This window comes from Pseudophryne corroboree, chromosome 10 (assembly GCF_028390025.1).
Source record: "Pseudophryne corroboree isolate aPseCor3 chromosome 10, aPseCor3.hap2, whole genome shotgun sequence".
Classification (NCBI taxonomy): domain Eukaryota; kingdom Metazoa; phylum Chordata; class Amphibia; order Anura; family Myobatrachidae; genus Pseudophryne; species Pseudophryne corroboree.
The window spans coordinates 18,342,709-18,355,320 of NC_086453.1; the positions used below are offsets into that span (position 1 = coordinate 18,342,709).

General features: G+C 47.0%; 1 protein-coding gene across 4 annotated transcripts in view; it reads left to right on the top strand.

Annotated features, from left to right (window-relative positions):
• The window catches only part of LOC134965810 (Friend leukemia integration 1 transcription factor-like), a 69,931-nt gene that overhangs the window by 38,796 nt on the left and 18,523 nt on the right, over positions 1–12,612 (top strand). For 3 of the 4 annotated variants that reach the window (XM_063942176.1, XM_063942179.1, XM_063942178.1), the window contains exons 2-8: positions 3,954–4,138; positions 4,643–4,806; positions 6,299–6,502; positions 6,766–6,843; positions 6,945–7,007; positions 7,880–7,939; positions 8,114–8,182. In XM_063942176.1, coding sequence (XP_063798246.1) covers positions 3,954–4,138; positions 4,643–4,806; positions 6,299–6,502; positions 6,766–6,843; positions 6,945–7,007; positions 7,880–7,939; positions 8,114–8,182 — 823 coding nt within the window. The remainder of the gene's footprint in view (positions 1–3,953; positions 4,139–4,642; positions 4,807–6,298; positions 6,503–6,765; positions 6,844–6,944; positions 7,008–7,879; positions 7,940–8,113; positions 8,183–12,612) is intronic. The other variant, XM_063942177.1, reaches the window with a different exon arrangement.

The window sequence follows — 12,612 nt, forward strand, 5'->3', positions numbered from 1 at the left end:
AGATGGGCTTGTTTGTAGGTCTGACCTATTATCCACAGCGTATAGGTGTGCTACAAGTCTGGGCAGTCGTAATGTATGGGAACACTGGGCATCTGTCCAGGGCCCCTCAAGTCTAGGACCGTTCTAGAAGAGGCAGGCTGGTGCCTCAGTAGCTTCTTGGGAGGCAGGTAGGGAATGCTCCCCTGCTGCTATGCTTGTGAATTACACACCATCAGAGCAGCCAGGCAGCAATTCTTTACCTGCCCCTAGCCAGACAGTGAATGGCTGTCAGCATCCTGATTGGTGGATGGCTGGAGCCTGGAGCTATCCACCAATCAGAGTGCATCCAGCCATTCACTCTATGGAAGTATGTGGAGATACAGCGCGGGACCACATCAGGGGTAAGTTATGGTTTTGGTTGTTTTTACCCTGTGACTGGGTGGATGGGTAGGGGCCCCAGTGCATTGCTTTTCCCAGGGCCTTCAATGTTGTCAAGACGGCCCTGCTACAAGTGTAGGGATCATTTATATCTGCTACTACACATGAGCTGCTCAGACTTTGCTTAAGATCTTCACTGACGCGTTTCTCCTATTGGAATGAATGGGTTTTGCACAGGCAGTGCCACACAAGCAGATTGTCTGCTCTAGACAGTTGTCAAAAATCTTCAAGCAGCGTGTAGGGCCAGCAGGAAAGCGGCTGAAGGATAGGAGTGCTGTATAGAAGTCTAAGCTACTTCTCTAGTGTCACGTGAGCCATAGGACAGCTGCAGCAGAAGCACTTGGTTACTACACAGAACTTTATAGGCCGCGATGTACGGAAGAGTTTCTTTCTCCAGCTGTTTTGTACAATATGAAAAGCTCTTGTCAAGCACAATTTTCCAAACTGCAGAATGTGCCATTACCCTGAAATGCCAGGACACCCCCACCCCTATAAGGCACCTGCTTCACCCAGTGGACCCTACAGCCCGTTGTAACCTATGCATCCTCAGAATGCCCCCACACACACTTTTGGGAGCCGAGAGACTGACCTGTTCTTTTCCTCCTAAACCCTTACCCCCTTATATCTCCCCAACAGCCCCACTACTTCTCCTTCCCTTTTAGAATGTAAGCTCTTGTGAGCAGGGCCCTCCCTCCTCTTGTTTCATCACTCGTTAGACTTATTAACTCACCCTATTGGTATAGGCTGTACATATACATGTTATTATGTATATATCTTACTTACCTGCTCTCCTGGTAGGTGCGGGAGACTCCTGATTTTCAGGTAGTCCCCTGGATTCCTGGATTGAAATCCCACATCCTGTCCACTTCCTACTGAAACGGTCAGGATGAGCAGATAATACTGGGAATCGAGGGCCAGATTGATGTGCTTTGCGTCGTGTTAGCCCGGCACTCTCTCCGCGGACCTGAGATTTGCAGCATTTTGCTGCAATGGAGCGGGACCTAATTATTTAAAGATTCCGCCCCGCCCCTTGAGTACTCACCTGCATCTTCTCTCTAGACTTCTCCCGGACAGGAGAAATTAAATGTCCGCAAGTATTATATTTTATTACTGTATCTTTGCTCTGCACGGCGCAGCATGCATTTGTGGCACCCTATAAATAATTACCAGTAACGCTAGGGCGGCCCTTACCCAAATGCAGTGGGGCGCGGCGATGCACTGTCCTGCCCCTTGCTCCGGCATTCTATAGGTGAGATAAGAAAGAATAAATACAGCTCCATAAAGGTGTCGATGTTCTGGAGAATTTCGGAAAGTGTAGTAAATTGCAAAAGTAAAAAAAAATTAAATAAAACCAACAATCAGTAAAACGAATGCAACTGTGGAAATAAAGCCAAGCTCTAATAAAGTGTCCTACACTGAGTATACATAGAGATTTCCAGCTCCTGTGACAGTGCAAACCACAGACAGTTTCAAAAACACTGGAGTAAGCTTCTTGGTTTGTGAAGAAGGAGAAGAAAGGGTTGTGGAGCAAGGAGGGTTTGTGCAACATGTGTTCAGTGGGGAAACATCCGTTGCTGGTACCAGCAGTCAGTGACTAGCTATGTAGGGTTATAAGGAAGGTACAATAGAGCCACATCAGCGTGACCCTTCTAGCTGGTTAATGAGGATTGTTGCATTTCTGGAGATGGCTGTGAAGGTTTCCTAAAATCAAACTCCCCACATGTAAAGGGGTTTCCACCTTCAGGAAAGTTACATTACTGTTCTGTGTGTCTTATTTAATAAAATGCATTGACTTGGTTTCAATGTTGCAATATTTAGACATTTAATTATATATATTTTTTTAATTCAATACAAAGAATAAAAACTAAAATACTTAGTGACAGTCTCAGGAGGGCAGAGAGGTAGTCACCTGAAGTCAGATAACACCTACAGGTTTTGTGTTGACGGCGTATGCAATAGTTTGAGTAGTTGTAGTTTGTGCATTGAAGAAACATAAACTGTACACAGGAATATGGCAACGACTACATAGTTATTAGGAGCACCTGTTTAAGGTCTGGTTAAATGATAATGACTCAATGTTGTTTAAGATTGAGCAATTTGTTCCTGATATATGCAAGAATGTCGGTAGATTCTGTAGGAGAATAAAGCTTTGTCGTAGAGGGAAACAGGGATTATAAAGCCCCAGATGACCATCAGGAAGTTTATCTGTGGCCAGGGGTGGATTGAGGTTTGTGGGGGCTGCGGGACACCTAACTTGTGGGAACCACTACCAATAAACTTGTCCAAATTATATACTGGCGATGTTATTACAAAATATAATGTGTAACTACTGCCAGCACCATCAGTGTGTTCAACAGATTGTAGTGCCTCCAGTCCACCTTATGCCACAGTGCCAGTTTATTTCATGCCACTGCTTCCCCCGATCCCATCATGCCACACACAGTGCTCCCAGTTCACATTATGCCACAGTGCCCCCAGTTTACATTATGCTACAGTGCCTAGTTTATTTCATTCCACTGTTTCCCCAGATCACATCATGTTATAGTGCCCCCAGATCACATCATGCCACACAGTGTCTTCAGTTCACCTTATGCTACAGTGCCCCTAGTTTATTTCATGTCACTGTTTCCCCAGATCACATCATGCTACAGTGACCCAGGTCACATCATGCCACAGAGTGCCCCCAGTTCACCTTAAGCCACAGTGCCGCCAGTTCGCATTATGCTGTAGTGCCCCCAGTTCACCTTATGCCATAGTCCCCAGTTCACATTATGCTACCGTGCCTCCATACCACATCATGCCACACAGTTCTCCCAGTTCCCCTTATGCCTCAGTGCCTAGTTTATTTCATGCCACTGTTTCCACAGATCACATCATGCCACACAGTGTCTCCAGTTCACCGTGTGCCACAGTGCCCGCAGTGCAAACTATGGGGCTACGGGGTAAATTTGCAAAGATGGGAGTTCTATTTAAGATAGAATGTTGCCCATAGCAACCAATAATATTCTACTTCTCATTTATCTAGCACCTTCTAGAAGATAATACCTGGATTGGTTGCTATGGGCTACATCTCATCTTAAACAGAACTCCCATCTTAGTAAATTTACCTCTATGTCAGTGTCCCCAGCTCACATTACGCCTCACGGTGCCTCCAGTAGCAATAATGCATGCTAGTCCTACTCACCTTCTTTTGATCTGAAAGGACCACCCTATTAATGATCCGGCACTGCCTGTGGCCATTCCAACCCCATTAGACTTTGCTCTATTGGCTTTTCCTGTTAGATGATGATTTCTTTATAAAAGTGGAATAGGATCTTGGATTCATTTAAGCTGTGTGAGTACAGTTTCCCTGGTGACATGATATGGTGATGATAGTATATTAATGGTAGGAAGGGACAACTGTAATGGTGTCTCGATGACCTCAGATGATGACCATGAAGATCTCTTTAAATAACCAAAGGCCACGTCTGAAGTGTAAGGACAATATCCTGTTGTCTCCCACTGTACGGTAACACTGTCTACCTCCCTTCCTGCAGGAGGCTCTTTCAGTGGTCAGTGAGGACCACACTCTCTTCTCCCCTCTTCTTCTGAAGACAGAAATGCCAGATGAATACTCACCAAGCATTAAGGAGCGTGGAACTCTTTCGGAGCCCACCTGGGTGTCCAACAGCGACCGTCAACACAGCATCAAACAGGAGACAGATGACCACTCCGGAAACAGGTGTGCGAATTCTCTGCTGCTATTGTTGTACTGGGCTGAAATAACGAACACACGTGTCTATCCTTGTATTTAAGATATGGGCATCCAGTAATTATCGGACTCCCAGGGAACATATGGCTACATCATCAATGAAAGTGTTTCAAAGACATTAGTAAAGGCTGAAGCTTCATCATGAAGCCAGAGGTGTATGTCAGACATTTCTTGCCTAAATGTCAGAGGATTCAACATTACATTTCTCGAGTCCCAAATGAACACTGTCTGGTTACAGTATGTGCATAGAGTACCTCAGAGGTCTAGATATTAAAGGGTCATATCCAGTACTCTTACTAGTGAGATAGACCCCATTACTATAAATACAGAAAGCAAATCCTGGGGTTTGTATACAAAATTGTGGGGTACAGGGGATAGTACCGCATCATTTTGCTTGTTGGGGAGAACTGATACATAAGAATACGCAATAGTTTCCTATTTATGTAGACACTTACCCCTTGTTCTCTCTCTTAGGCTCCCCCCAGCTGGGATATCACTATTACAAGTGGATAAAACAGAAGAGGAGAACGAGGCCCCCCACACAAACTACCAAACTTACCATGACGCCAGGAGCAACGGAACTGAGTCCCCAAATCATATAAATGCCAGTGAGGAGAAGCGGGTGATCGTACCTGCAGGTCAGGAATGGACTATATCTGGGGAACTCAAGCAGACGGGGGAGGTGGGGGTTCGGGCATGAGACACTTGTGTCCGGAACAGAGCCGGCCCTAGGCATAGGCAAACTAGGCAAATGCCTAGGGCATCTGGAATGCCTAGGGGCACAAGCAGCTTCTGCTGATGAAAATGATATGCGGTATCCCTATATTCTGTGTATGACTGCGACTGTATCTACATATGAAATGCTACGCTACAGTGTATACCTGGAAATCACTGTAACGTAGCATTTCGTATGCAGATACAGCTGCAGATGCCCAGAGAATATAGGCATGCCGCATATCATTGTAATCAGCAGAAGCTGCTTGTGCATCCTAGCCACATAGTAATGCAAATAAGATGCATTTTTGGCAAAAGTGGCGCCCGACGTTAGCAGAGCTGCCAGCTGACTCACGCCATGTATCTCCTGCTGCATGGCGTATTGAGGCAAGATGCATGAGGACACATCTGTATCCAATCAGAGGCAGAGGTCACAGTGTTAGCGGTCACGTGATGTGTGTGTGTGTGTGTGTGTGTGTGTGTGTGTGTGTGTGTGTGTGTGTGCAGGGGGTTGGTTCTGCAGTAGTGTTCGGCATATGTGTAAGGGGCATTATGTGCTTCATGTGTATAAATCCATTAATAATGTGCGGCATATGTGTAAGGGACATTATGTGTATAAGGGCATTAATAAAGGTTGGCATAATGTGTAAGGCGCAATATGTTTATAAGGACATTAATAATGTGTGTCATATGTGTAAGGGGCATTACTGTGTGGTATTATGTGTATAAAGGCTTTACTAATGTGTGGCATTATGTGTATAAGGTGCTCTACTGTGTGGCGTAACGTATAGAAAGCATTGCTGTGTGGTGTGGTGTAATGTGAATAAGGAGCAATTCAGTGTGATGTAATGTCAATAAGGGGCACTACTGTGGGGAGTAACGTATATAAGGTGAAGTGGTACTACTGTGTGATGTAACGTGAATAAGGGACACTATCGCATGATAAAATGTGAATAAAGTTGCACCACTGTGTGGCACAATTTGAATTGGGCCTACTATTGTGTGGCCATGCCCCTTCCCAGCAAGAACACGCCCCTATTTGGGATGTGCACCGAATGTGCGCACTGTTTCTATTTAAAATATAGGGGGTAGGAGCATCTATTGGCGGTCACACATGGGCTTATTTGTGCAAACGGCGCTACAAACAAATTTGGACGAACATTGTTAAATGGACAAAAAATTGTGCCCCTGTTTATCCAGCTTAAACCATTACAGGTAATTTCCCCGCAATGCGTTTAGCAGTGCATTTAGCAGTAAGCCCTCTCTACCCACAAGACACCTGGGATCTGTGGCACATGTGTACTCAAACACCAGCCAGTGACTGCAATGAGACAGCGCCACCTATAGGCACAATATTGTGAAATGGGAACATTAACACTCTCACAGAGATTTAACAGTGTCTCTCTCTGATTACAGACCCACTGGCGTGGACACAGGATCACGTGGCCCAGTGGCTGGACTGGGCAGTGAAAGAATACGGACTTTGCGATGTGAACACCTCGTTGATGCAGGGTGTGGACGGGAAGGATCTGTGCAGGATGACCCGAGAGGACTTCTTGCGGATGGCGTCTTCGTACAGCACAGAGATGCTAATGTCACACCTAACGTATCTCCGCCAGAGTAGGTGCCCCCCAAAGTCCAAAAATATCTTTAACATGTCCCCAAACCTCAATGGGTGTAGCCCAGTCATTGCATAGTGTGAAATAATAATAATAAATCATTTGCATTGTAAATGATTTATTCTGTCACATTCCAGCCTATCTACTTGAACAGTTTCTGTCCCTTGAAAATATCCGATACTTGCAACTCTACTGACGGTTAACATTGTTTTACTGACACAGTGTACACTGTTTGCTTCTCATCCTCCCTAATTGTCTCCGCAGACAGCCCAACGTTCACATATTCTGTGGTGCCAGCCGTTCCGGCACATCCTGTGGCCCCTCGGAACCCAGTAAAAACAGGTGAGTGCAGAGGAGACGGTATCTGAAAAATATCAACCAACGCGTTTCACCTTCTTTTCAGCGTCAGTTACGAAATGCCCGTTTTTGTGCTGTATCTGCAGAGCCTTTATATGAAGATGTGCGAAGACCAAACTGGAACTCGACGACCAGTTCAATCCACAGAGGTACAGTCGAGGTTAACGCCGTTATCTGTAGACGCAATCGCCACCGACACACAAATCTGACACTGTTACTTACTCATGGCCAATACTGATCAACATCCCTATGAGGTCATTTTATAAAGTGGAAATGCTGACAAATAAGTACGTCTGTGTGACCTCCATGCCCTGACAAACTATTGCTGCTACGGCGTGCTAAAACTGTGTCAGGGCATGCTGGGACGTGTGGTTCCACAGCAGCTGGAGTGCCACAGGGATGGACATGTGTGTGTTACGTTAAGGCGCTCTTGTCTGACCTCCGTGTGCTACTGTTCCCAATATGACTTTGGTGACAGTTACTGCCTGATGATACCAATAGAAATTAGAATAGAGGGTAATTAAATATACAGAATAGGGGAAATGTCACAGTACTTTCAGCTGGGCAGCAGGGTAGCCACCAGGGGGGAACTGTGGGGACTGGTGTCCTGGGCCCATACAGAGAGGGGGGCTGGCACCCCTGGCTCCTACCACCAATACCTGTAGAGCTGTACCAGGCTGTGAATCAACAGCAGGCTGATGCGCAGGGAAGACTTGTTAAAAAAACAAGCCTTATTAACGCATCAGCTCTCTGTAAACCACTCCTGTAGGTCACTCCACCTATATGTGACATCACAATGTATGACATCACATAGGGATGGAGTCGGGCAGCAGAATTTTTTGGGGGGAGGGAGGGGTCTATTTTGTTAGTCCTGGGCCCCACAATTTCTGATGGCAGCCCTGCTGGGCAGTAATGATTGTGACACTAGGCGCAGACCACCAGGGGAACTAGGCAGCAGCCTAGGGAACCAGGGATTAGTGGGCACATAAAACATGGAATAAATGGTTGCGTCTTCTTGCAGGTTCCCCGCCACAGACTCCGACAGTTACCAGCACGGTGGGCACTGTGCGCGGCACACCAGGTGAGTTGCCATTTGCTGGGAATATAATCATAATTGCGGGGAATGGTCGTCGATGGATGACAAATGTCCATTGACTAACATTTTTTTTTTTTTTTGACCGTCGACATCAAAGTACGTTTGAGGAGGTGCAATAAACGCTTACAATTAATTCTTGTGCGTACGAGGCGTTAATAGCCTCATCTTTTTATTTTACAGACCCCTATCAGGTGCTGGGACCCACGAGCAGCCGCCTATCTAACCCAGGTGAGTTACCGGTCTGCTCGGTGTATGCGACGGCACGGAATCTGCCCGTAGATTAAAAGCTTCCACCACAGATATTTTCCAATAAATTGGAAGGGGCTTTTTACACCAGAGGTGGGGCTTTAACATTAGAGGTGGGGCTTTAACATTAGAGGCGGAGCTTGTCAACGCCTTGTTTCCTCAATTGAAAAAAATCTGCACTCTGAGCACATAAAACAGGGGAGTGGCAAAGGGGTTAGACTGGCTTCCATGCAGTGACGGGTTCTAGGGTTAAATTCCACCCAGGGTGCTTAGTCTGGGGTGTGGATTATTCGGTCGACCCTAACTAGGTCAACAGTCATTAGGTCGACCACTATTGGTCGACAGTGACTAGGTCTAGCGATGCATTTCAGTCGCACTGGTTGCCGCAGAGTGACTGACATGAAGTGGGCGTTTCTGGGTGGTTTCAGGGAGTGTGCGGAAAAACGCAGGCGTGGCTGGGCGGGTTTATGTTGTCAAAACAGGGACTGAACAGTCTGAAGTCATCGCAAGCGCTGAGTAGGTTTTGAGCTACTCTGAAACTGCACAAAGAAAAATTGTAGCCGCTCTGCGATCCTTTCGTTCGCACTTCTGCAAAGCTAAAATACACTCCCAGTGGGCGGCGGCATAGCGTTTGCACGGCTGCTAAAAACTGCTAGCGAGCGAACAACTCGGAATGACCACCTATGGTCCAAACACATAATGGCAAATATATTGGCTTCTACTCACACTGGCCCTAGTGTGCGGAAGGAAAATTAGATTGTAAGCTCCAGTGGACCTGTTCAATAAAAAATAAATAAAAGCGCTGTAGCCCATTGCATATGGAAATGTTTTGGTAGGTTGAAAACACTGATGTAGAATCTATGGGGGTCCTGCTTACATAAGGGCAGTCTGTAAGGTGAGCGTAAAGCTGGCGGGGATTTGGTAATACCTCACAAGTTCTGTTTACCTCATTACCCCGATGTAATACTCATTACAGCTCTATAACCCCGCTGCTGATCCCCTTCCATCTCATGTTCCAATCCTCAGCCACTACATGTGCCTGCTCGGAGGGCTCTCAGCCCTGTAGTTCCCCATCAGTAGGGCACAGTAGGGAGCGAGGAGATTACAGGTCTCCACATGACGTGTCTTGCACCTAATTGCTGCGGCTTAGTGTACAAATGTGTAAATGTTTTTATTAGCTGGTCCACACCAACGCGGATTACCAGCAATGTGTTGTACTTAATTAATGACTTAATTTGTAAAAGCCTGACTGCTGTCTGGAGCGCGGCCCTGCTGAGGCTTTAGGAGACACAGAAATGGAGCAAGATAACTTTCCTGTCTTTTATTTGCAATATATCATCGAATAAAAATGCAACGAATTGGGAGGCTAGTGAGGCGCTGCGGGGTAATAAAATAGGATAAACTGCATTTTCGTACCTTTTAAGACTTTTTGGGGCAATATTAAGTAATTATTATTCAGTGTTTAGAAATATGTTTAAAAATGTATAATAAAATATAGCGGGGGATATGTATCAAGCCTTGGAGAGAGATAAAGTGGAGAGAAATAAAGGGTAACTCAGTGCCGTAACTAGGCATTTTAGCGCTGTGTGCAAGAAACAGCATTGGCGCCCCCCCCCCATGCAAGTTAGGGGCAGTGTGCGCCGTAGGCGTGCAAAAAAATATATAGGGGCGTGGCTTCATGAGGAAGGGGCGTGGCCACAAAATAATACCAATTCATACTACGGTGCACAGTAGTCTCCATTATTCAAATTACGCTGCACAGAAGGCGCCACTACACCAAGTAGAGCCCCTTTTACACATTACGGCAGACAGCGTCCCCTTTTTACACACTAAGGCAGCCAGTCCCCTTTTTACACATTACGGCAGACAGCGTCCTCTTTTTACACATTAAGGCAGCCAGTCCCCTTTTTACACATTACGGCAGACAGCGTCCTCTTTTTACACATTACGGCAGACAGCGTCCTCTTTTTACACATTACGGCAGACAGCGTCCTCTTTTTACACATTACGGCAGACAGCGTCCTCTTTTTACACATTACGGCAGCCAGTCCCCTTTTTACACATTACGGCAGACAGCGTCCCCCTTTTTACACATTACGGCAGATAGTCCCCCTTTTTACACATTACAGCAGACTGTCCCCCTTTTTACACATTACGGCAGACAGCGACTCCTCTTTACACATTACCGCAGACAGCGTCCCCATTTTTACACATTACGCCAGACAGTCCCCCTTTTTACACATTACGGCAGACAGCGCCTCCTCTTTACACATTACGACAGACAGCGCCTCCTCTTTACACATTACGACAGACAGCGCATCCTCTTTACACATTACAGCAGACAGCGTCCCCCTTTTTACACATTACGGCAGACAGCGCCCCCTTTTTACACATTATGGCAGACAGAATAGATAGATAGATAGACAGACACTTACCATCTCCCGGCTGGCTCGGGCTCCTCGGTGCAGGCTTCATGCAGCAGATCCCAGGCAGGGGAGAAGGAAGAGGAGGGAGAGGGACTGGAGCCGCAGCAGCGCTATGTAATTGGTAGTGGCGCTACGCTGCTGTGTGGCCGACGCCGCTGTGAATGCTGGGATGAGGGAAGCACATCCCAGCATTCACAGCAGCGCCGGGCAGCCAATGCGAAAGGAGAGGGACTGCTGCAGCGGCGCCACTACCAATTACATAGCGCTGCTGCGGCTCCAGTCCCCCTCCTCCTCCTCCTCCCCTGCCTCCGGTGCTGCTGCTCTCCTCCCCTGCCTCCGGCTTCTCCAGCGCGGCGCAACCAGCACAGCTGAGGCGGCTTGTAATGAGTCAATTTAACCCATTACAAGCCGCTGGCCGTTACGTGCTCTGCTCCTGCACTTCCCTCTTACTGTATGATTAGCATCACCTGTGCTGTACCCTAATACTGACCCAGTGCTCATACCTATGTCATACCTCCCAACATGACCTCTCCAGGAGAACACAATGCTCTGCTCCTGCACTCCCCTCTTACTGTATGATTACCATCACCTGTACTGTATCCTAATACTGACCCAGTGCTCATACCTATGTCATACCTCCCAACATGACCCTCTCCAGGAGGGACACAATGCTCTGCTCCTGCTCTTCCCTCTTACTGTATGATTACCATCACCTGTGCTGTACCCTAATACTGACCCAGTGCTCATACCTATGTCATACCTCCCAACATGACCCTCTCCAGGGGGACACAATGCTCTGCTCCTGCTCTTCCCTCTTACTGTATGATTACCATCACCTGTGCTGTACCCTAATACTGACCCAGTGCTCATACCTATGTCATACCTCCCAACATGATCCTCTCCAGGAGGATACAATGCTCTGCTCCTGCTCTTCCCTCTTACTGTATGATTACTATCACCTGTGCTGTACCCTAATACTGACCCAGTGCTCATACCTAAGTCATACCTCCCAACATGACCTCTCCAGGAGGACACAATGCTCTGCTCCTGGTTTTCCCTCTTACTGTATGATTACCATCACCTGTGCTGTACCCTAATACTGACCCAGTGCTCATACCTATGTCATACCTCCCAACATGACCCTCTCCAGGAGGACACAATGCTCTGCTCCTGCTCTTCCCTCTTACTTTATGATTACCATCACCTGTGCTGTACCCTAATACTGACCCAGTGATCATACCTATGTCATACCTCCCAACATGACCTCTCCAGGAGGACACAATGCTCTGCTCCTGCTCTTCCCTCTTACTGTATGATTACCATCACCTGTGCTGTACCCTAATACTGACCCAGTGCTCATACCTATGTCATACCTCCCAACATGACCTCTACAGGAGGACACAATGCTCTGCTCCTGCTCTTCCCTCTTACTGTATGATTACCATCACCTGTGCTGTACCCTAATACTGACCCAGTGCTCATACCTATGTCATACCTCCCAACATGACCTCTCTAGGAGGGACACACTGCTCTGTTCCTGCTCTTCCCTCTTACTGTATGATTACCATCACCTGTGCTGTACCCTAATACTGACCCAGTGCTCATACCTATGTCATACCTCCCAACATGACCTCTCCAGGAGGACACAATGCTCTGCTCCTGCTCTTCCCTCTTACTGTATGATTACCATCACCTGTGCTGTACTCCAATACTGACCCAGTGCTCATACCTATGGCATACCTCCCAACATGACCTCTCCAGGAGGACACAATGCTCTGCTCCTGCTCTTCCCTCTTACTGTATGATTACCATCACCTGTGCTGTACCCTAATACTGACCCAGTGCTCATACCTATGTCATACCTCCCAACATGACCTCTCCAGGAGGACACAATGCTCTGCTGCTGCACTTCCCTCTTACTGTATGATTACCATCACCTGTGCTGTACCCTAATACTGACCCAGTGCTCATACCTATGTCATACCT